We start from the raw sequence: 26,063 nt of genomic DNA on the forward strand, positions 1-26,063 counted from the left end.
CGCAATTTTCATTGTCTAGTTGCTGAGCAGGTGACTGAAAATGGCCATTTCATGATTGCATCTTTAAATGATAATGTTGCTCGTACAACGCAGTCCTGAATAAATGGAGCAGTAACGACTACTACTGCATTTCGACCTTTTAATTTCTGTATTATAACACATTAAATGATTTTTACAGAAATGGATGGCTGTACTTCTAGGCGATCTTTCATGTAGCTTTCAAAATGGTTCAAATGGCTCTGAGCACTATGGGACTTAACATCTGAGATCATCAGTCCCCTAGAACTCAGAACTACTTAAACCTAACTAACCTAAGGACGTCACACACATCCATGCCCGAGGCAGGATTCGAACCTGCGACCGTAGCGGTCTCGCGGTTCCAAACTGAAGCGCCTAGAACCGCACGGCCACACCGGCCGGCCCATGTAGCTTTTTACATAAAGAATCGCGTAGAAGAACAGAAGTAAATACAGCTTGTATGTATATCCGTTTCGATCCTCTAAAGATGAAAAAAAAGAACGTCTTTTTCAGAAAAGGACTGTTGTAAGAAACCAGTCCTGTTTAAATAGGTATGAACATGTGAGCTACGCAGACGTGGAGGATTGTCTATTTGTGTATGTGCACTTACGGAATTTTTCACACTTACTTAATATAAAACTAAAAAGTTATAAAATAAATATGATTCTAATAGCCACATCTTCCAATATTGCTGTTTGTTTCTGAGTATTTGTTGCTAGAAGACATTTCCACGAATCGTAAATTTCACATGTGCTTGTCTGGTGATCGAAGACCTGACTATATATATATATATATATATATATATATATATATATATATATATATATATAAAAAAAAAAACTAACACATACAAGTGAAACCTTTGTGTATTTAATGGAACTTAGCTTCTATGCCAATCAGTTCTGCGGTTGAAACAGTTTCACTTTTCTACATTAATGATAACAAATAGAAAGCAGTAACCTTGAAAAGAAGTATTGATTCTGACTAGAGAGCGAGCTGTTTGTCAGTAAATATGGTTAGGTCTAACGTCTGACTACGACGAGGTTATTGTAAAGTTTAAGCTTTGAATGGACAACGATGAAAAACAAAATGGAAAATTTCATTTCCAAAGGGACAAGCCGCAAATTCATCTTAGGGAAACTGAAGGCTGGCAGGGAACATCTAAATCTGGATGAGGGGAAAGGACTTGAACTTCGCCCTTTTTGAATGCAACCAAAGTCTTATGCACTGTGCGGCAACAATGCGACGCCCTCACATATTGTAACTGTAGTGTGCCAATTTGTCAGCAGGTCACGGAATGCGTTTTACTTGTGCAAGAGTTGCCATGTTTCTGCAGCTCTGGCAGAGATATGTGTCTGTATTTGAGCGGAGATGTTACTGTCTATTGAATGTTGTGGTGTAACATGAGACCTTTCAGTTAGAATAACTGAGTGATAATTACTTTTCGTGTTATGTTGCGAGCCAGTACATCTGTTTATTTTCAAGAGTGTTTCCTCTCACTGACAATAATTTGTATTTTAATGTTACTTAATGAAGATGATTTTTTTTGTCTTCCAGTGCCAGCCTTTGTTTACACTTCGTTTATTTAATTTTTGTGGGAAAACAATCCTTGCAGCTTCTTACTATAATATTCGTGGTTCATCTGGAAATAAACGTCATTAATTATTTACTCTGGTTTTGTACTCCGAACTGAATTAACGTGGTAGATGTAGTAGGAGCTTTAAGCTGTAAGTACTCTTCTTAGGACAATCTCTTCCAAGCGTTAGAGCAGTGGTAGTCAACCTGATACCTACCGCCAGCTACTGGCCATTTCAGCTTTCATGGTGGGCGGTTGACAGTAGGGGTTTTAAAAAATTTTCATTAAGTCTTCATAAAACTTTGACACAAAATATTTGGTACGTAGTTATTATTATATGATTTAACTTGCTATAAGTCATCTTTATAAATTTTGTAAGTAAAGTTACTTCCCTGCTTTATAAAAAACAATTACTGTCCAACTGGGGGGCAGTTACGAAGTTTTACCAGTGACAGACAAACAGAAGTGGGTGGTAGGCAAAAAAGGTTAAGTATCCCTGCGTTAGAATATTTATTGTGATCAATAACATGTACTGGGAAAAAGGTATACATGTGACTATGTAGTCATCAGACAATCATACAGAGAAGACTGATCACAGGAAAACTATAAATGATTATACTACACCATCCATTCTTGATGTCGTAAGAGATTCTGTTAATTTATTCATGTGTCAACAGTCACATTTTGTTCCCATCATGCCACCTCCAGTCTCGAAAACTTGTACTCTCTGTCTGAAACCCTAATTCGCTATCAACATTACGATGTGTTTATGTCGTGCGTATCTTTATAAACTGTGCATGTCTGCATAAACTATGCTTAACATAGAGCTTGACACTGTATCGGAATCCAAAAGGCCACTTGCACTCCAAAATATGGAAGAATAATAATGATGAATATCTTCATTACAGTTTTCTTACTGAAAAAGAAATGGTTTTTTTGAGAGATGATTTGGTAGAAGTGTTATAGGTACACAGTTTGGAAAATGTATGAATTGCACATGGGGTCGCAGTGTAGGAGTATAGGAGTGTCCATGCGCTATTAACTTTGTTTATTTAATCTTCAGTGCCTCTCTTAAGATGTGCTAGTGAATGTTAATTAATTATCATTAGCTACACAGATCTATGAAAGACAATCCTGTCGCGGTTTCTACACCTGACGAGAACTTTCCTATCCAAGGTGCTTTACTCATCTCAAGTACCATGAGGTTGGTCCTTTGCAGACCACGGAGACACAGGAAATTGCCTACAGGATTAGGTGGTGAAATAACCTGTGGTACTATTCTCCGACTGCCGTAGCGTACTCAGGACTACGGGGAAGAACTTGGCGGGACATCTACGAACATCCAGCCGCAACTACCACATTCTACTCGTGATGGCTGCAGATACCGCTTACTGTTGTGTTCTCCGGCCTAGTCAACGTACAGTTCGAACTCCGTTCTGTGCTGCAGCCTTCGTTGCCACGACAGTGAGCACGCTATAGCGTGTGGTGAACTTCTTGCTGTTGGCGTCGACTGCGTTGTTTCCGCTCTTGTTACTGCCGTTGCTATTGTTGTTGCTGTCAGCATCGTCTTCTATCGACACGAGCTTTTGTCGCAGAACTTCTCTCATGCAGTCTTCTAGGAACTCTTGCTGCAGCGTTTCTGGCAAGCGCTCCACAAACGGGTTCACGGCTGTCACGGCTTCTATGTGGAACAAAAAAGAGTTGTTTTTGAAACAGAGGCAAGTACCAAACGTCAGAGTAAAGAAAGACTAGTAGCTAATTCAAACCTGTTTCTCTGGGTTTCGTGTTAGTTATGTGGCCCTCATAATTTAAGGCGATAGACATTTATACCTGCTTTAATCTTTTATTCACGTTCTACAACTTTTTATAAGAACCGAATTATCAAGGAGTAACAAACCAGTTAAGACAATCAGGCTGTTTCACAATAGAAAATCTGGTGTCCTAGTTCCCTAAGCAGCCTTGAGCATTGTACATGTTTTTAAATTGTTTTAGAAACATTACTTTTAAGGTGTACAAATCGTCATTTAAATTTTAAGATAAAGTGCAAACACTGAAGTAATCTGGCTACGGCCCATCTCTTTAATCCTTGCGGCAAGTTAAAAGAGTGCCTGGATAGTTGACGGTTAGCTGAATACGAAAAAAGACTTCCAAGAACGAGAAGATTGGAGATTAATTCATGTGGACAAATAGTCAAAACGTTAGTGGAACCTTCATGCAGATTGTTATGGAACTGGAGAATGTGGCGAAACTTAAATGTGTTGATTAAATGCCTCCAACAGTAAATGCTTGTTTGTCATAGAGTAATAGATCATTCTAGTTGTTAATTACTTTGCATATATTAAAAATGATGAGACGTGGATTTATATATTATATTGGTTTTGAAATGCAAACCTTGCAGTACTGATTCCAATGATTGTTCCTAATCTACGGAAAGGTAACAACTGTTTTGCCTCAATACATACTAGGTGCTTATAATTAAAGTAAAGCTACTAACGGAGGTGCGATGTGGGCTGTAATTATCGTATGGCACCGATACTTGGTAGGTATGCTAATGCGTTAATGCGGAACCGATTTACTCTGGAAAAAATTACTTCCAATTTCAACCCCCAGGTGAATGTCTGACGCTGTCATAACAAGAAAGACGTACAGAAATGTTTCCATGTGTTTGCGAACAACAGAAAAGGGCCATGAGAATAGCTACAAAATTATTAGTGGGGGTTATTGTAAACATACGAGGATGAGTCAAATGAAAACCTTCAATATTTTTTAAAATATTATTTACTGTGCAGAAGTGGTACAAAGCTGTATCACTTTTCAACATAATCTCCCCCAAGCTCAATGCAAGTCCTCCAGCGCTTACAAAGTTCATAATTTCTTTAGAAAAAAATTCTTTGCCTGCCATCATTGGCTATGATGTGGCGCAGACGAATAGCGAAATTCTGCTTGACCCACGAAGTGCCAGAACATCGATGGTGTCCATGACCTCAGCAATGGTTTTGGGGTTATTGCTTGTCTTTAATATAATTGTACACAAAAAGGAGTTGCATGTATTCAGATACAGAGAATATGGTGGCCAATCGAGGACCATGCCAGTGGCATCTGGGTACCTCGGAGTCAGAATGCGGTCCCCAAAGTGCTCCTCCAGGACGTCAAACACTCTCCTACTTCAATGGAGTCGAGCTCCGTCTCGCATGAACCACATCTTGTCGAAATCAGCGACACTTTTGGATAATGGGGATGAAATCATCTTCCAAAACCTTCACGTACCGTTCGGTAGTCACCGTGCCGTCAAGGAATATCGCACCGATTATTCCCTGACTGGACACTGCACACCACACAGTCACCCGTTGAGGGTGAAGAGACTTCTCGATCGTGAAATGCGGAATATCGGTTTCCCAAATGCGCAAATTTGGCTTACTGACGAACCCGTCCAAAAGAAAGTGGGTTTTGTCACTAAACCAAACCATACATGCTCACACTATTTTCCATCACGCCCCGCGGCCTGCAGTCTGAACATCCTAACGCAAACCGTTCAGAAGTCGTGACGATTTTATTTCATATAGTTCAATAATTGTCACCCTGTACAAACACTCCATAAAATACCTATATGAGTACTTACTCTTGATAATAGTAAATTCTGGAAACGCGTCGTGTTAAGCAAGAAAAAAGTGGGTACCTGGTGCGGCGTTTCATTGTTTAAATCCTAAATGACAGAGCTGCAGGCTTTACAAAAACATCGATTATTATAATGAACTTAAGAAGTGGCGTCTCTTAAATGAGTATTGTGCATGAAAATATGAGGGACCACTTTCGTGGGGGGCAGACTGAAAAGATTGTTAGCGTGTTCTCAAAAAAATTTCGTTTTTCTTTGTATCCTCGCACTGTAGCTCGCAAAGGAAGTTCTGGCGAATACATCTAGCTTTTATGCTCGCAATCCACGGTTTCATCCACATTCATTTCCATTTCTCTTTCTTTTCAAGAAATGCAGTCGCCACTAACATCTACTATTGTACAGGCGATTAACTGTTCGGCATCCATTACGAACAGTTTTCCAATCGTGTGTGATAGCTCCAGTGAAATAGTTTGGTCAAAGACGTCTGGCGAGTTTTTTGGAAAAGATCAGGTCTGTATTTATCGTTGTCCACGGTTCAGGATGTATGACGGTCACAGCACTGAGATGCGTGAAGAACAAGCTTTTGCTTAAAACGGAGCACAAATTACCCAGAATATACTGATCCAGTGTTTGATCATGAGAGAAAATCGACTTCCAACAACTTTTAGAAATAATCTTAATACTTTTATAAATCTTTTCTCGCTTACGTGCTTAATGTGGAAATTTAATACACAGAGCTTCCACAACTGGCAGCAAAAATGGGTAGAAGGTATGTATTGATTCGAACTAAGCTTTGATTAAAAAGAGGGGTACGTCGTTCCGTGCTGTTTCAACCGTATACCTTATTTCACCAGTCGTAGTTCCTGGTTAGTTGTGGCGTGTTAGTCTTCGGCAACCCACGATTAAATTTTGATTATGAGTACATGCAGTTCAGGGAACCTCTGTATCTATGTTGTCCAGGATAACATGCGCAACAGGCCATCTTGCAGTAACTTGTTGAAAGATGATGCCACGGAGACCTTGAAAATGGATAAAACGACCAACCTTAACACGTCAGAATTATAACGATTTCTGTCCGGCCTAGGTGGCACAGGCTGTCATGTATATGGAAATTTGCAGTTACACATGACACTGTTGAAGTTCAACCGGGCCACTTTGCACAGCACCAACAGCGCGTAAAAATACAAGCATCTCTGCCTTTACATTGCGGCGAAGTGGAAGGCGCAAGTCATACATATTTTTGGATGTACCAACAGACGGAACCTGGCATCAAAGGTGCTAAAGAAAATTGTGCGTAGGAAATACCACTTAGCATCATCCATAGTGTTATTATACACAGACATTGCAGTATGTAGTGATACCAGTAAATCCTTGATTCTTTAAAGAACTGAACTCCCTTGCATAAGACAGCTTCAAACGTCTGTTTACTTTACAAATGAGACAGCGTGTTAAATGTTGGATATTAAGCACGTAAGGTAGAAAAAGTTTAGAAAAGGCTTGAAATGATGTTTAAAGGGTGTTGAAAGTTCCTGAATGCTCTTATTTTCAAATAGTGGGGGGAATGTAGTTCAAATGGTTCAAATGGCTGTGAGCACTATGGGACTTAACATCTGATGTCATCAGTCCCCTAGAACTTAGAACCACTTAAACCTAACTAACCTAAGCACATCACATACATCCATGCCCGAGGCAGGATTCGAACCTGCGACCCTAGCGGTCGCGAGTCGAATCACCAGACTGACGCACAAAGGTGCATTGGATAACCTGTGACAGTAGCGGTCGCGCGGTTCCAGACTGAATCGCCTAGAAGCGCTCGGTCACAGCGGCCGGATGGGAATGTAGTGGAGGAAAAGCTAATCAGTAGCGTATCCAAACAGTTGGTGCAGTTCACGACAAATTGACGTTTGTTTGTATTGTGCCTTCATGGTAATGGAGTTTTAATAACAAGCAGTGCGCATTATTACAAAATAGTAATATGTTACTTGGGAACTTGCAATGAGAGCATTGTTGATAATTGGGCAGCATCTTAACCTGGAGCTTCGTACTTCCAGAACGTTGTTAACAACACTCTGAGATGTAGTGATTATCTTCAGTTTCGGTAACTCACCTATGAGGGCGCCGTGGCCGGGAAAAGTGAAGGATCGTTGCTGCCGGGTGCAGAGCGTGACTCGAAACCCGGCGCGGCACAGGAGTTCATTCATCTCGTGCGCCGGGTCTTCGCTGTGATGGTACGGCGAAATGAAGCGGCTTGCGTCCTGTTACACCAACTGAGTTACTCTGCTATACGTACGTAAGCAAATAACACAATATTATATGCAGACACTCGTTACTTAGTGATGGGACGGTGGGACAGCGTACAGGTGATAGAATAAAGTGAAGAATATGTTGGCAGTCCAAATAACTTCTCACTGTCTTCGGAATTCACATTTGTGATTTACTGTGTGAAGTCACGAGTGAGTGGATATCTGGCGGAAAGACAAAGCCGGCGACAGTGAGGTGAAAGGACCTGTCGAAGGAGGAGGAGCAGTGGTTCCAGTGCAGAGAAAATACCGAACTTCGCATTCGTATCGTTCTGCTAGAATTCTGCAGCTGCAGGAATGCCCAGAACGATGTGTAACTTTCTGAGCTCTACATATCGATTGATGTAGAGATACTATTGAAAGTATGATTAATTACCGGCAGCTGAGACGACTAATAGTGACCCAGTAACATCACGCCAGGCATTCGTCCGCTGTGATTGGTTGGCGGCATTCATGTCAATATTATCTAACGTGTACTCAGCCATAAATGCAGTCCAATGTGAAACATGACTTGGAAAATGACCGTTTGTGCCCAGTCTGCACTGACAGGACCACTGAAGTAAGTGGCGTTAGTGGTACCTTGTATGAAGGAACGTACGGAGTATTTCAAAGTCTCTACAACAAACTTCTGTGACTAGCAGATCATGTCACGATGTTCCTCGGCTACGTTAAGTTTCCTGTTGTGTTGCATATGCCCTGAAAGGCATCAGGTCGGAGGCACTCAGTGGCATTCGTATGCAGTGTGTGTTGCCTAAGCCAGTCATCTTTATCACCTGAAAGGCTGTGGCCCGAGTTTCTAAAATATCTTTCTTTGCTTACACGCATTCATTCTAAAAGTTAATTATTGTTGAAAATCTGTAACAAAAAAATGGTTCAAATGGCTCTGAGCACTATGGGACTTAACTTCTGTGGTCCCCATTACGTAAGATATCATCTCTACACGTTCGTCGCAATTAATTTGAAACATCCGATGTCGATGCCACATTCCACTTGTTTTCAATTCTTGAGGTGAAGTATAGAATACACTGAGGTGACAAAAGTCATGGGACAGTGATGTGCACAAATACAGATGGCGGTAGTATAGCGTAGAGAAAGTATGAAAAGGCAGTACTGTAAACGAAATATCACGATAAATTTTATAAATAATCGACAAGTACGCCAAAGAAGAAGAGATAGAACTACAATGGACATGTTATTCCATGGACTCTTGCGCTTATATGCATGAACTCTTTCCTTTGTCTTTCACTTATCTTATCTGCTTGGATGCGGACCTAAGAGGACGTTCTTGTGTAAAGCTCATCTTGCTGTACCAGCTGATAATGAAAGTTGTTCTTAAATCCCGAAAAATATAATGGTTATTTTGTCAATCAATTGGTAGTCTGATACCTGGATTGTCTTACGTAGATATGGGAATTAACAAAGAATTTTCGTTGTTAGGCGCCATCTTAGAAAAATCTTTAACATTTTTCTTTTAGCTCATCTACGAGACGTGCCGTCGGTTAGGACAACTAACTTTATTTCAGATCCCACGAGACCGGAGGCAGCTACTAATAATTGAACACTTTTACGTACAGATTTTCTTTATATAACGAGATAACATCGCAGGCAGAAAAGGTCTGGTCACAGGATTCCAGTTCCATTATAGGATTTCATTTGAAGATGCTACTATTGTTATCTTATATTGGGGAATTGAGACCAAACCACGAGGTTAAGTTACGTATTGTAGTAGTGTACATCGAACAGACTTGGCAAATATTCTCTGGTGCAATAAGCACACGACTTCTCACTTGCCTGGAATAATGTCTGTATTGTTGGTTAAATAAGAAAAGGACAATTAACTATCGACGATTACGTAACTACCCTGAGAACTGAGCTAGTTTTCTGAGTGCTTATACACGTCGGGCTAAATTAAACAAAATATTACACTGTTAATAACATTTCTACATTAGTTATTTCTCTTTTATGCTGAGCCATTGCATTAATGTGTGTTTCTTTTTTATATAAGTCACGGCTCATATTCATTCTGTTACATTACACTGACAGCAAAGAAAAAGAGTCACAAATAATTTTTATTTTATGACATTACAGCGCCGAGCTGTCATTTGTCTTCAAGTGATTCGTGTGGAAAGGTTTCCTACATGATTATGGCCGCACGACGGAAATCAACAACAGACCTTGAACGGGGAATGGTGGTTGGAGATACACGCGTGGGACGTTCCTTTTCGGAAATCATTAAGAAATTCAATATTGCGAGATCCACAGTGCCAAGAATGTGCCGAGAATACTAAACTTCGGTTATTACCTCTTACCTCGAACATTGCATTGTCCCACGGCCTCCACGTAACGACCGAGAGCATGGGCGTTTGCGTAGAGTTGTCAGTGAATAACAGACAAACAACACTGAGTGGAATAACCCTCCGAAATGTGAGAAGTACGACGGACGTATCCATTACGACGGTGTGGCGAAATTTGGGGTTAATGGGCTATGGCAGCAGACGACCGACGCGAGTCCGTTGACTAACAGAACGACATTGCCTGAAGCGCTCCTCTGGAATTGTGACCATATCAGTTGGACTCTAGACGATTGACCAACCGTGCGCTGTGCGCTGTTCAGATGAGTCCCGATTTCAGTTGGTAAGAGCTGGTGGTAATGTTCGACTGTGGTGCAGACCCCAAGTGGGCAAAAAGGCACTGTGGAAACTGATAGTGACTTCAAAAGTGGAGGCTGTGTTTCCATGGAACGGACTGGGTCCTCTGGTCGAACAGAAGCGATAATCAGAAGGAAAGGTTATGTTCGGCTAATTTTCCCCGAAGAAGGATGTAATTTTTATGGATGACAGTGCACCATGTCACCAGGCCTCAACTGTTCGCGACTGCTTCGAAGAACACTCTGGACAACTCGATCGAATGATTTTGCCACCCAGATCGTTCACTATAAATCCCTTTGAACATTTATGGGACGTAATTATTGCAAAAAATCCTGCACCGGCAACACTTTCGCAATTATGGGCGGCTAAGGAGGCAACATGGCTCCATATTTGTGCAGGGAACTTCCATTGCCTTGTTGATTTCATGCCACATCGAGTTTCTGCACTATGCTGGGGAAAAGGAGATCAGACACGATTTTAGACCACGATTTCTGTCACCCCATTGTAAATGTTCTTTTTTCTCTGCACTTTATAACTAGGAAAGTGGTGGAAGGAGGCTACGACAGTGATCCAGTTACCACGGGGCACCATTTGGAACATGTTTACGGGCAATGAGCATACAAGTTGTGGTAACTCCTACTTTGATGTACACCATAGCTCCATTGTGTGATAGCTACGTGGCATTGTCATTCTGATTAGTTGTAAAACTTTATTTTTGTTGTCATTGACAACACAGAAATGTATATGTCTTGCTGTGAAAGCTTTGAATAACATATGTTGTTTCTCATTTCTAGTTGCTCTTTATAGTAGCTACAAATAATGCTTCACAGAAAACGTGCGAACTGGATTACGGAGTGTTTTAGTCGGGTTGTTTTGGATCTTGTGTACCTACCTGCATGTACTCTTTCCACTGGGGTTTGTGCGCCAGTCCTTCGTACACGCTGAAGATGGGGCAGTGGGCCAGCAGTGTCAGGACCACTTCACCGCCTGGTTTCAGCAGCCGGTGTAGATTTTCAGCTGCCTGCCTGCCAATTCGTGTACACAGTAGTCTTAGAATTCAGAATTTATGTACAACTGTTTACATTCGCATGTGACTACAAATTATAGAATTTTTACAGTGGAAATTCGACATTTCAGCAATGACAGAAAACGAGCAAGTATGCATATCCGTGACGGAGTGCGTGTAGGTAGTTCACTCAAAGTTTGTTTTTTGTTGATGCATAGGAAAAGTAATTTACGAACTATTGGATGGTTACAAAAATACGAAACACAGAGGCGTCTCTACATGAGTATCAAAAAGCACTACAAATAATTCAGCTGTAGCACTCATGATTCTGTTTGAGTACTGTTGTAGGTGATAAATGAAGAAATTTTTGACAAATCATCCTCGATTCTTATCTTCATAAACGCTATTGCTTGTCTGAAAACGTCTTGGTATGTTTATCATTATGTCGTGTTCGCAGAAAACTTTCATTATTCTACTACTTCCATTATATAGATGAGGGTGTGTAGTTTTTTATGCTCTGCACCATTTTTTCATCTTGAAAAATTTAATTTAATGTTTCCTATTTAAAATTGTCTTTAGAATGTGTATTGCCATTACTTGTAGATACTGCTGCGAGCTGTGGTGTATGCAATGTGGCACAGTCGTTGGTGTCGCTAGCCTGTACACAAGATGTAAAAGGGCAATGGATTGGTGGAGCTGTCATTTGTATTCAGGTGATTCATGTGAAAAGGTTTCTTACGTGATTACGGCCGCTCAATGGCAATCAACAGATTCTGAACGCGGAATGGTAGTTTGAGCTACACGCTTGTGACATTCTGTATCGGAAATCATTACGGAATTTAGTATTACGAGATTAACAGTGTCACGAGTGTTCCGAGAATACCAAATTTCAAGCATTACCTCTCACCACGAACAACACATTGGTCGAGAGCTTTCACTTAACGCTTGAGAGCAGCTGCGTTTGCTGCGCGGGGGTAGTCGTGCTGTCTAGGGCGTCTTCCCACGGTTCGTGCGGCTCTCCCCGTCGGAGGTTCGAGTCCTCCCTCGGGCAAGGGTGTGTGTGTTGTCATTAGCGTAAGCTAGTTAAAGTAAGATTAAGTAATGTGTAAGACTAGGGAACAATTACCTTAACAGTTTGGTCCCACAGAACTTACCACAAATTTTCAAACTTCCAGCTGTGTCTGTGGAAAGTTGTCAGTGTTAACAGACAAGCAACACTGCGTGGAATAACTGCCGAAATGAATATGGAACGTACGAGGAACGTATCAGTTAGGACAGTTCGGCAAAATTGGAGGTTAATGGGCTAGGACAGCTGACGTGTGACGGGAGTGCCTCTCCTGGGCTCGTGACCTTATCGGTTGGACCATAGATGACTGGAAAACTGTGGCCTCATCACATGGGTCCCGATTTCAGTCAATAAGAGCTGGTGTTAGGGTTCGGGAGTGGCGAATACCCCACGAAGCCATGGACCCAAGTTGTCAACAAGGCACTGTGCTAGTTGATCGTGTCTTCATAATGGTGTGGGCTGTGTTTACGTGGAATGGGCTGGGTTATCTCGTCCAACTGAACCGATCACTGACTGGAGATGGTTATGTTCGGCTACTTGGAGACTATTTTGATCTAAAAAACAATGGAACTTTTATGGATGACATTGCGCCATGTCAGTTTAGTGATAGAACGGCAACTGTCCTCCATACACAGACGAATGCTCTCACACAACGCTTTATAAGATGCTGGCAGGTAAGTTCTTGATGTACAATAATTTGGATTATAGAGATTGGGATCCAATACTGCACATAGTGACATTCGCATACAATACGGCGAAGCAAGACACTACAGGCTTTACACCGTTATTTCTACCTGCTTGCAAGGCCGAAGCTCCAATGGATACATTGGTCCCGTAGGAGCAGGACGTTTCTCACGATGTCTACATGAAACATATCACCAAAGGAACAAGGTAGCTTGTTCGTGTACCGACCCTGGGCGCCCAAGAGAACGAGCGCGAGCGCTATAACGCCAAGCACCGGCCAAGCGAGATACAGCTCGAGAGACCTGGTTTGGATTTTTACGCCTCTGTGGGAAGTAGGACTATCGGAAATGTTAGCAAAGCGCTACTTTGGGCCGTATCGTACCCTTCGTCGTCTGTCGGACGTCGCATATTTAGTCGAGAATTATGATCCTTCATAAAAGCCAAAAGCACAGATACGTCATCCATGTTCTTCGTATGAAGCCCTATTACAGTCCAGAGGCCTAGGTTGACGATGGAAGGTTCGAGAAAACTGAAGACCCAATGGACGGTGGCAAGCTTAGACAGGAGCTGCTACCTTCGCGCTCATCATATTGAAGACTGTGTAACAACATGACGAGAACTCGAGGATTCGCGAATGCGTCATACAGAGGACCATGACAAGATGTACATTAGGAGATTGACAGTTGGCTTCAATGAGAGCTTTTGAAAAAGAAGGTCGCTGTTTCTCCGGGAGAGGGAGCAATACGGCGAGATGTGGTGTATGCCGTGTGGCGTAACGGTCAGCATCACTGGCTGGCGTGGTGAGGTTCGCCAATTCCAAACAGAGCACGAGAAATCATTAGTTACCTGGTTTGCATCATTTGTGGAACGCAATACCAAATTAGTTACTGGTAGATTCTATCAACATACATGTTTTACAGAGATGCTTCGTGAACTCAAACGGCAGTCGACATATGGAACACGAAGTTCTTTTTGGGAGATACTATTGAGAAAATGTAGGAATGGGCATTTGCAACTGACTGCAGTGCGATTCTACTGCCGCCAACGTACATTTCGCGGAGGACCGTGAGGACAAGACAGAAACTTTACGTCTCGCACGGAGGTGTATAGATAGTCGTTTTTGCCTCGCTTCCTTTGCCTTTCGTGGAATGATTACTAACCTTCAAAAGATAAGTAGCAGATCCAAAAACCCTGAAAACGCAAATGAATATCATGTGTAGTTATCCTACGTTGTCGGCATTGGGCTTTACTTACATAATAGATAAAGAACATGGATGAACACAACACAATAAACAAAAAACAATAAATAAAATTAAGATTGCACGTCTGCATAATGCAAAATATCTCTGTCAAAAATGTCTCTGACTACCTAAGACATAATTTACTTGCAAGCAAAATGCATCGGCAACTGTCAAATACACTGAGGCGCCAAAGAAGCTGGTATAGGTATGCGCATTCAAATACAGAGATGTGTAAACAGGCAGAATACGGCGCTGCGTTCGGCAACGCCTATGTAAGACAAGTGTCTGGCGCAGCTGTTAGATAGGTTGCTGTTACTACAATGGCAGGTTATCAACATTTGAGCGAGTTTGAACATGGTGTTATAGTCCGCGCACGAGCGATGGGACACAGAATCTCCAAGGTAGCGATGAAGTGGGGATTTTCCCGTACGACCATTTCACAGGTGTATCGTGAAATCAGGAATCCTGTAAAACATCAAATCTCCGACTGCGTTGTGGCCTGAAAAAGATCCTGCAAGAACGGGACCAATGACATAATCGATATGGGCTTTCGGAGCCGAAGACCCACTCGTATAACCTTGCTGGCTGCACGACACAAAGCTTTACGTCTCGCCTGTGCCTGTCAACACTGACATTGTACTGTTGATGACTGGAAACATGTTGCCTGGTCGGACGAGTATCTTTTCAAATTGTACCGAGCGGATGGACGTGTACGGGTATGGAGACAACTTTATGAATCCATGGACGCTGAATGTCAGCAGGGGACAGTTCAAGCTAGTGGAGGTTCTGTAATGGTATTGGTTGTGTGCAGTTGGAGTGACATGGGACCCCTGATAGGTCTAGATATGACTTTGACATGTGACACGTACGTGAACATCCTGCCTGATCGCCTGCATCCATTCATATTCATTGTGCATTCCTACCAACTTGGGCAATTCCAGCAGGAGAATGCGACACCCCAGACATTCAGGATTGCTACAGAGTGGCTCCTAGAACACTCTTCTGAGTTTAAACACTTCCACTGGCCACCAGACTCCCCAGATATGAACATTAATTAGCAAATGTGGGATTCCTTGCAACGTGCTGTTCAGAAGAGATCTTCACCCCAGCGTACTCTTACAGATTTATGGACAGCCCTACAGGGTTCATGGCGCCAGTTCCCTCCTGCACCAAGACTTTAGTCGAGTCCATGCCACGTCGTGTTGCGTCACTTCTGCGTATTCGCGGGGGCCCTACACGATATTAGGCAGTTGTACTAGTTTCTTTGGTTCTTCAGTGTATGACATGAAGTTTCTATAGAAGGTAAATACATTGCTTATTTTAACAATGTAGTAAATAAAAGAAGTTACATTCCAAGATGTTTTATGTAAGTCCTGCATCTAGACATAAGTATAATACGTGATAAAAATCTTATACTGCTTTTACATAGATGTAGAATTAAAATGATATACAAATGTAAAGTCAAAAGAAACACCAGAAAAAGCTACAAATGCCGAAACAAGCTTGTCGTCAACCTATGTAAAAACAACAAGGAATGAATTATTTAAAGCTAATTTTGTAAAAATATAAAGAAAATTTCATCATGAACTGAAATTTAGAAATGGGATTAGCAAAATTTCTATTTCTGGACCTAGTGAAAACAAGACTGAATCTTTCTTTGTTTTCTTTTGCTAGTGCCTTTGTCCCACATGTTGCGCAGGGTCGGCATGGTTACGGTCAGATTTGGCATGGTTAATTTTAAGGGGTGGCTGGATGCCCTTCTTGTCGCCACCACGCACCTCTTGGGATGGAACGTGTGTACCCCAGCTGTCTGCGTCTAGTGTAAGCCATGGAATAGTGCGAACATGTTCAAATGTCTGCAAGTCGTGTAACTGAGGTGGGACATGGGGACCAGCCCGGTATTCACCTAGTAGGATGTGGAAAACCGTCTAAAAACCACATCCAGGCTGGCCGGCACACCGGCCCTCGTCGTTAATCCGCTGGACGGATTCGATCCGGGGCTGGCGTGCCTACCCGAGTGCAGGAAGCAGCGCATTAGCGCTCTCAGCTGACTTGGTGGGTCAGAAAACGAGACTGGTTGTGGAAGATAAAGTCAGTAGAATGCGTAATAGATAAAACTATCGCACGTTTGGTGTTAAGAAGAGTGAATTCAATACACAGTTTGCATCTAATGAGGCTGAAAAATTGTAAGAGGGTTGCTACAGTTTGTAGGAAATCTACTTTGTACAGAGAGAAGAAAGAACAAGAAATAATTTGCATAAATATCTGCAGCGACACTGCCTGGCCTCACCTTTGCTCCGGAACCCAGTGCAAGCAGAAGAAGGAGAAGATCTTGTCGAATGGCGCCAGCTGGTAGACGGGCGAGGCGTCGATGTTAGGGTCGGCAATGTCGAGGAGCTGGAAGCTGAGGCCGGAATGCGCCGCCCCGTACAATTCCGCAGCGTGCTCCACCATGGCAGCCGATACGTCTGTGCCCACCAGCTGCAAGAGCGATGCCGCTGTAAGGCGTCTTAGTGCTCATCATCACTACCATACGGTCTTTCGTTAGTGGCGAGTAAAATCTCTTTACGCATATGGAGCTGCAGCCTAAATATTACAGTTGTGGTATCGTCCTGAGATCGCGGCACCACATCGGAGTTGGCAACGCGAATCGATACCACAGACATTACCGAGAGTTCGCTGCAATCCGCAACGATATATGGGAGGCGGTCCAGAAGACATCGCCTCCTTCTCAGCAACAGCAGTGCTCTCGCACTGGGGTCAATATAGACCTGAGCCAGGAAGAAAGCCCAGTTAGAGATCTCAGCTACAGCAGACAAGACCATCGTCTAGGACCAACGAGTAGTTAAAGTTTCACATGAACTTATTCTGTTGCTGATGTTGAAAATTGTACTTCAAGAAATAATTACTTAATTAGTGGATCAAGTAATGCCTTGCTGATCGAAGATAGTTGTAAATTATCTAGTACTCATGTGACAAAGAAGTATGTCAAAGTTAAGTAAATCTTTTATTCATTTCTGTAATAAAGTGAGCTAATATTTCTTGTGTTCTAGTTTGGTGCACCTGCTCTCAGAGCAATCGAAGAGCCTACGATTGTGGTCGGGCGAAAATAGTTTCGTTCGGTCACAACAACAGTAGTTGACCGTTGCGGAAAATTCGTTCCTCCGACAGAAGAGAAACAGTCGAAACAATATCTATCATGGAGGACTCTTGTAGGAGAAACGGTTTTATTCGCGTTGTCTTATACACATATGGGAGATGCAGTATGCATACAAAATCAGTTTAACAGGTTGTTGCACTTACTTTATATCTGTTCCGCATAACAGAGCCGTGTGCTCTACGCCATTTGTTGACCATCAAAGCCACCATCTAAACTGGAACTCCATTAAAGAAAATATGGAGAGAGCCAAAAGAATATGCAAAAAGTTGTTGTTGTCTTCAGTCCAGAGACTGGTTTGATGCAGCTCTTCATGCTACTCTATCCTGTGCAAGCTTCTTCATCTCCCACTACCTACTGCAACATACATCCATCTGAATCTGTTTAGTGTATTCATCTCCTGGACGCCTTCTACGATTTTTACCCTGCACGCTGCCCTCAAATACTAAATTGGTGATCCGTTGACGCCTCAGAATATGCCCTACCAACCGAGCCCCTCTTCCAGTCAAGTTGTGCACCAAATTTCTTTTCTCTCCAATTCTATTCAATACCTTCTCATTAGTTATGTGATCTACCCATCTAATCTTCAGCATTCGTCTGTAGCACCACATTTCGAAAGCTTGTATTCTGTTCTTCTCTAAACTATTTATCGTCCACGTTTCACTTCCATACATGGCTACACTCCATACAAATAATTTCAGAAACGATTTCCCGACACTTAAATCTATGCTCGATGTTAACAAATGTCTCTTCTTCAGAAACGCTTGCCTTGCCATTGCCAGCCTACATTTTACATTCTCTCTACGTCGACCATCATCAGTTATTTTGCTCCCCAAATAGCAAAACTCATTCACTACTTTAAGCGTCTCATTTCCTAATCTAATTCCCGCAGCATCACCCGACTTAATTCGACTACATTCCATTATCCTCGTTTTGCTTTTGTTGATGTTCATCTTATATCCTCCTTTCAAGACACTGTCCATTCCGATTAGCTGCTCTTCCAGATCCTTTGCTGTCTCTGACAGAACTACAATGTCATCAGCGAACCTCAAAGTTTTTATTTCTTCTCCATGGATTTTAATACCTACTCGTAATTTTTCTTTTGTTTCCTTTACTGCTTGCTCAATATACAGATTGAATAACATCGGGGATAGGCTACAACCAGGTCTCACTCCCTTCCCAACCACTGCTTCCCTTTCATGCCCCTCGACTCTTATAACTGCCATTTGGTTTCTGTACAAACTGTAAATAGCCTTTCGCTCCCTGTATTTTACCCCTGCCACCCTCAGAATTTGAAAGAGAGTATTCCAGTCAACATTGTCAAAAGGTTTCTCTAAGTCTACAAATGCTAGAAACGTAGGGTTGCCTTTCCTTAATCTATTTTCTAAGACAAGTCGTAGGGTCAGTATTGCCTCACGTGTTCCAACATTTCTACGGAATCCAAACTGATCTTCCTCGAGATCGGCTTCTACCAGTTTTTCCAGTCGTCTGTAAAGAATTCGTGTTAGTATTTTGCAGCCGTGGCTTATTAAACTGATAGTTCGGTAATTTTCACATCTGTCAACACCTGCTTTCTTTGGGATTGGAATTATTATATTCTTCTTGAAGTCTGAGGGTATTTCGCCTGTCTCATACATCTTGCTCACGGGATGGTATAGTTTTGTTAGGCCTGACTCCCCTGAGGCTGTCAGTAGTTCTAATGGAATGTTGTCTACTCCCGGGCCCTTGTTTCGACTTAGGTCTTTCAGTGCTATGCAAAAAGTAGGAAAAATATAAAATGGTCACCATGGCGTAAATGTAGGATCCTCGCCACATTCTCTTGAGTGAGCGGGAAGGTCGGCCTGACTGTAAGCTAACCGCCAGCGAAGAGTAGTCCTACTTTTGAAGGGAAATGCCACGACGACACGAGTCGTACGAAGCTTTGAGTAGGTACTAGACCATGCAATGTGATGGTGACACGGGATGGCCGCCATCTTATGCACATATCGTTAACTGACGTACGGCTTTGGTCAAAGTCTTGGCTTGAGTTGGAGCACTGTGTATCAATCCGTGTCGACGGTTGGCACACGCGTCCAATTGCGCCCCTCTTCACAGTCCATCAATATCATTGTTGAGGGCAGTGGAGTTATTAGTCGCAAAATATAATGTCTTCCGGTGAATCCTAGCTTTCAAGGTCCGTAATGTTAGATGCACACCGGTTGTCGACTACAGTGCACTATTGAGCGGCATAGCCGATAAATGTCAGATGTGACAGTATGGGGTACTAGTGGAAACAATAACCGGTCTTGACTCGTACATACTCAGACTCCCTGAACATAAACATCCACACCAGGGAGGTATTAACCCCAGAGTAGTGAACATGCTCCATAAATTAATTAAGCAGTACAGTGTTCATCTGCATGTGGCGAGGAACGGAGAAGCCTTCTTCGAAAATCGGCAAGTACCTCTACTTTCCTGGAGTCTTCTTCACATGACGTAACACAGTCATTACATCCTTGGTCGGAAATTTGTTCGTCACACTCGCTTAGTAATCACTGTTAGTACATGAGACGCGCGCAGAGGAGATTCCACAGTAACATAACCACGCTCACGTTGAAGCCATACTACAGCAAATGCTGTGATTTTATTACGAGGGCCTCAGTTTACTGAAATCTGAATCGTAGTGTATTGTTAAGTTATTCAAGTAGTTTAAGTATGTCATGCACTTGATACTTCATTGGTATCTTTCTTCGCTGTGTAGCAATTGTTATTAAAGGAAATTAATTTTCTAAGATCAGAACTGATTATGAATCTGATTGCAAGTGTAGTAGATTATGTCGATAATGAAAGGCGAACGAATGTAAACGTTTTTTCATCCAGTTTGCGTTATAAAGATGTAGGATGGGTGCCTCAGTTACTCAAGGCCAATTGTAAACTCCAATTTCTCTTCATAGAACTTTTATTTCAGGATTTCATATCACCAACAAACTTTGAGAAACAAAAGGTCAAATACAGATCTTCTTTTTCCCCCTTGTGAACGTATCTTTTTCATCCACCCTTTATGACAAAGATGCGTGAGTGAATCGCTGTCCTCTGTAGCCAACTCGCAATTAGTGACGTCTACATCAAAGTTTTCACTCTCCCCTACGAGCTGTTGTTGGCATGTGAGACTTTGGTCTTGGATTCGGTATGACTTTATGTTCCAGTGACGCGACGGATATTAGAATATACGGCCACCGTTTTCCTGACGAGAGACATTCACACAGTACCTGCGCTGATCTTCGTCGTGAGCATGCTACGGATGGAAGGCACATTTGAGAATACCGGAATTTTATGATGGCGTGACTGGCAGCTTCAGTAATGCACCTTTACCCAGAGTGGGTGCTGTGACATATGCTATCAGTACAGGTCGCGTATTTGTGTCGTAGTTGTTCCAGGAGTACTACATGACATTTAGTGGAAAATCTAAAGTCACTTAATTTTGGTGCTGCTATGGAATTTCTGAAGTACTTTCAGCAGCAAAATAGTAATGGTGCGGCCTTCCAAATACACGTCTTACTGTCAGATGCGACCTATTTTACGCTTGTTAGATATTTTAGCAGTTAGAATAGCCACGTCTGGAACTGTGTTGGTGTTAGAGCTCACTAAAAACTTTTCGTAATACATACGTATTTATATTTATTTATTTATATTTATATTATTTACACTACTGGCCATTAAAATTGCTACACCAAGAAGAAATGCAGATGATAAACGGGTATTCATTGGACAAATATATTATACTAGAACTGGAATGTCATTACATTTTCACGCAACTTGGGTGCATAGATCCTGAGAAATCAGTACCCAGAACAACCACCTCTGGCCGTAATAACGGCATTGATGCGCCTGGGCATTGAGTCAAACAGAGCTTGGATGGCGTTTACAGGTACAGCTGCCCATGCAGCTTCAACACAATCCTATAGTTCATCAAGAGTAGTGATTGGCGTATGGTGACGAGTCAGTTGCTCGGCCACCATTGACCAGACGTTTTCAATTGGTGAGAGATCTGGAGAATGTGCTGGCCAGGGCAGCAGTCGAACATTTTCTGTATCCAGAAAGGCCCGTACAGGACCTGCAACATGCAGTCGTACATTATCCTGCTGAAATGTAGGGCTTCGCAGGGATCGAATGAAAGGTAGAGCCACGGGTCACGACACATCTGAAATGTAACGTCCACTGTTCAAAGCGCCGTCAATGCGAACAAGAGGTGACCGAGACGTGTAATCAATGGCACCCCATACCATCACGCCAGGTGATACGCCAGTATGGCGATGACGAATACACGCTTCCAGTGTGCGTTCACCGCGATGTCGCCAAACTCGGATACGACCATCATGATGCTGTAAACAGAACCTGGATTCATCCGAAAAAATGACGCTTTGCCATTCGTGCACCCAGGTCCGTTGTTTACACAATCGCAGGCGCTCCTGTGTGTGATGCAGCGTCATGGGTAACCGCAGCCATGGTCTGCGAGCTGATAGTCCATGCTGCTGCAAACGTCGTCGAACTGTTCGTGCAGATGGTTGTTGTCTTGCAAACGTCCCCATCTGTTGACTCAGGTATCGAGACGTGGCTGCAAGATCTGTACCCGCCACGCGGATAAGATGCCTGTCATCTTGACTGCTAGTGATACGAGGCCGTTGGAATCCAGCATGGCGTTTCGTATTACCCTCCTGAATCCACCGATTCCATATTCTGCTAGCAGTCATTGGATCTCGACCAACGCGAGCAGCAATGTCGCGATACGATAAACCGCAATAACGATAGGCTACAGTCCGACCGTTATCAAAGTCGGAAACGTGATGGTACGCATTTCTCCTCCTTACACGAGGCATCACAACAATGTTTCACCAGGCAACGCCGGTCAACTGCTATTTGCGTATGAGAAATCGGTTGGAAACTTTCCGCATGTCAGCACGTTGTAGGTGTCGCCACCGGCGCCAACCTTGTGTGAATTCTCTAAAAAGCTAATCATCTGCATATCACAGCATGTTCTTCCTGTCTGTTAAAGGGGGGGGGGGGTTTGGTGGAAGAAACCCACTGAGGTATTGGGCTGTTGGACCTGGAGGATTCATACTGCTGGAGATAAGCTCAGTGGAGTTTAGAGGAAAGGAGAAATCTGTGATGCGAACCTGGGTGTGTGGAGGCAGCCTGGGCAGTAGCAGGTCGACGGTGACGTCTCCGGCGCCGCAGCCCACGTCGAGCACTCGCAGGGGCGGCGCCGGCCACCGCAGCGACGGCCACGCCGCCTCCAGCGCCGCCGACGCCTCCCACCGCTGGAGCCCGTTGGACCGCGAGTACAGCTCCGCCTTGTCCATTGCGACTGCCCCACGAGAGACTAAAGGGGAAGCCAGAATACACCAGGAAGCGTTTATAGTCTCGCCAGCCTTGACATAGAGACGAATTGGAGGTAAAATCTTATGAGGAGCCATCCACACACTAACGCTGAAATGTGTATCGGGAGTACCTATCGCAGTGGAAATGGCAGGTTGTGGTGGCGGGTAGGGTGATGGACATTCTGGATCAAGAAACTTCCTGGCGCATTAAAACTGTGTGCCGGACCGAGACTCGAACTCGGGACCTTTGCCTTTCGTGGGCAAGTGTTCTACCAATTGAGCTACACAAGCACGACTCGCACCCCGTCCTCACAGCTTCAATTCTGTCAGTATCTTGTCTCCTACCTTCCAGACTTCACTGAAGCTCTCCTGCGAACCCGGCAGCTGTGAAGTTTGGAAGGTAGGAGACGAGATACTGGCAGAATTGAAGCTGTGAGGACTTCACTGAAGCTCCCCTCTAACCCGGCAGCTGTGAAGTTTGGAAGGTAGGAGACGAGATACTGGCAGAATTGAAGCTGTGAGGACGGGGCGCGATTCGTGCTTGAATAGCTCAGCTGGTAGAGCAATTGCCCGCGAAAGGGAAAGGTCCCGAGTTCGAGTCTCGGTCCGGCACACAGTTTTAATTTGCCAGGAAGTTTCATATCAGCGCACACTCCACTGCAGAGTGACAATTTAACTGTGTATGACGCTATTGCACCATACTTCTCTCCTAAACCTTCGATAGCTACACATCTTCCCTCCTTCTAGCCCTCCAACTCCCCCTCTCCCCTACCCCTTCATCGCCTCTCCCTCTCCCTACTCCACTTCTCTTTCTAAACGACGTCCCTTTATTGGGAAGAGACCAGTCAGAGAGCTTCTAAGCCAGTTGTGTCATGCATGTTGATTGCTCCCAAACAAAGCTCGTGTATCACAGCCGTAGCAGCTCATGCCATATTTTCTTTAGCCTCCAACATGCTTCTAAGGCTAGCTTAAGTGTTAGTTGAAAGATGTGATTGGACGAGCTAATACGGCACTAAAATATCGAGCTGTTATTAAGAGGGCTAAATATGTGTAACACCATTTGTGTAGAATCTCTTTGATGCGTATTGCCAGGAATGGACATGGCTTAGGAATGGGGTGGGGTAAGGGGATGGGATGGAAGGGATTTGACTAATTTGCCTATTGAAGAGAGTGTGGTTCAGGAGAAGGTTGAATCATGATGACGTGATGCGTTTGCCCCCGTATTTACATGCAGGAAATCTGACAATCAGATGTCACATTTGATCCAGAATGCATACAAACCAGTGTGAGATGTGATCAACCTGAATTTTTGGAGATAAATACTTCGTTTTTAGAGGCAAATACATACAAACATATAATTAGTTCCCATATAATTAGCTATTCAACATTAAGTTTTCAATTTCTGCTTTTGAAACACCTTGCTGTTTCTGCTGTTCACATACAATTTGTCCCTTCTAAGAGTCGTCTGGCGCTTTTTCTTTGGTATTCTGGCAGATATTTTTAGTAACTGGAGTTATCGCAAACTTATACCGCTCATTACATTTTTCATTCAACACTCAGTGTCAACGGAAACGGTCAGTTTGTTTTCCATTAAAAAAAAATAATAAAATGTAACTTTATGTTCCCATTTGATAGGGAGACTCTAAATTAGTCTAGTGCAATGTTCGTTTTATCGATATTTTTTAATTTGGACAGTGAAACATGAAGAATAATTAGTACTCCAGCGAGTGGCGGATTTACATATACGCCCACTAATAACGGGCCTAGGGGTGGCACCTTAAGGGGATGGCATTTTTTGCTCTGCATTCATTTTAACCTATTACGTTTTGAAATAACTGCGATTACAAACGACAAACATTTTTAATATTGTTAAACAGCTTGTTGGTATAAGTAAGCCTTATGAACGAAATTCGACAATACAAGCTTGGAAATATACATAGTTTACTTGGTGACTGAATGGAAATTTAGCATTGGGTTTCTGTCTGGTATCATCTTCATGATTGTTCAAAATATTTTGAAGTAAGCTGTCAGGATGGCAATGTACAATACAATGTTTGAAATGTTATTATTCCGAGAATTGTCGGCTGCTACTCAACCCTACCATTATTTTCTTCGTGAAAATACCGGAACCCCTGGAAAGCTGTGATAAACTAATCAGCAGTGACTTACATACTGTAATATGTGTGGGCCTCAGTATGTAAAACCCGACTCTGCTTAAATTTCTTGTAGAAATTACAAGGAAGTATCAAGTCAACCCTCCATTACTGTAATTAATGTCAAAGCTGTATAGTCTTCAGTATCTGAGCTTTGATTTAATGACACCCGTTTAACAAAACATGTTGATCCAGGGAATGTTTTATATTTTTATATACATGTTTATACGAAAAGAACATTAGCAGAATACCTAATAATTAGTGAAATATGCTTCACAAGAGTTTAGAAACTTGGTCTATTTATTTACTTAGTTACCTTTTTGGCGAAAAAAGGAGACGTAACCAACTTTCGTTTGTCTCATTTGTTGTGCTGCAGCCTGCACGATATCAAAGTTCGCACTGTGTACAATCGAACAGTACGTGGCATTGGAAATTTTATATTAAACTACTTAACTAAGCTTTTTTTCTTAGAGGAAAGGTTATTTTTATTTCATGTTGGAACAAAAGGTGCATTTGGGTGTAGACATAACAGCAGTGTTCACACATATGACAACACGTCACATCAACTGTCAACAAGACTACTTAAAGTTTGTAGTCTGTCTTCTCTGCCCATAGAAACCGCTAAAAATGTTATGATAATAAGTGGGATAAGAGTCGATCCAGCACACCTCACGGCAAGAAATTGCAAAAATTATTTGCTCTTTAAATTAGAAAGACATTGTCAAGAGTATTCAGAAAATATTTGCATCCCAGCTAAAATTTCGGCGACGCGGGAAACAGGAGCCAAAGAAGGGACTGTCCGGTTTCTTTACGAGACGAATACCAGCCGGCAGGTGTGCTTTTACTGTTCGCTGGCAACAGAGGAACTGCATTGTAATTCTTTCACACCACAATTACGTCGAGTAATCCGAGTTGGTCAGTTCATCGCTCCGTGTTTAAAGGAAAAATCTTTGTGCTCGTGAGCCGTGCTTAAAGTTAAGAAGCTTTGTCCTCATTTGTGGTGTAGTGCGATTGGAACTGGATACAGTCTTTCATTCCTTTTACAATTTTTATCTTTTGTTTTGGCTGTTTGGTTGAAAATTCTGTAAGTTCCATAACATGAATAACAGTGAAAAAAGCGAACGTGCAAAATTAGTGGGGCGGCATTTCGGAAGTTATCGAAGGAAAGGCGAGAACGAGAAGCCAGTGTTCTCAAAATGCTGGTTCGCAGGAGAGTTTCTGTAAAGTTTGGAAGGTAGGAGCCG

At 42.7% G+C, this 26,063-nt stretch overlaps 1 protein-coding gene across 2 annotated transcripts in view; it reads right to left on the reverse strand.

Moving 5' to 3' along the window:
• Positions 1-1,662: 1,662 nt before the first annotated feature.
• The window catches only part of LOC124802930 (juvenile hormone acid O-methyltransferase-like), a 40,100-nt gene continuing 15,699 nt past the window's right edge, over positions 1,663-26,063 (reverse strand). Inside the window, exons 2-6 of one of the 2 annotated variants that reach the window (XM_047264010.1) lie at positions 22,463-22,668; positions 16,443-16,633; positions 11,048-11,180; positions 7,315-7,462; positions 1,663-3,272 (exon numbers count right to left, since the gene is read on the reverse strand). In XM_047264010.1, coding sequence (XP_047119966.1) covers positions 3,007-3,272; positions 7,315-7,462; positions 11,048-11,180; positions 16,443-16,633; positions 22,463-22,648 — 924 coding nt within the window. In that variant the 5' untranslated portion in view covers positions 22,649-22,668 and the 3' untranslated portion in view covers positions 1,663-3,006. Of the gene's footprint in view, positions 3,276-7,314; positions 7,463-11,047; positions 11,181-16,442; positions 16,634-22,462; positions 22,669-26,063 lie in introns of both variants that reach the window. The other variant, XM_047264009.1, reaches the window with a different exon arrangement.

Source organism: Schistocerca piceifrons, chromosome 6, assembly GCF_021461385.2.
Source record: "Schistocerca piceifrons isolate TAMUIC-IGC-003096 chromosome 6, iqSchPice1.1, whole genome shotgun sequence".
NCBI classification, from domain to species: Eukaryota; Metazoa; Arthropoda; class Insecta; order Orthoptera; family Acrididae; genus Schistocerca; species Schistocerca piceifrons.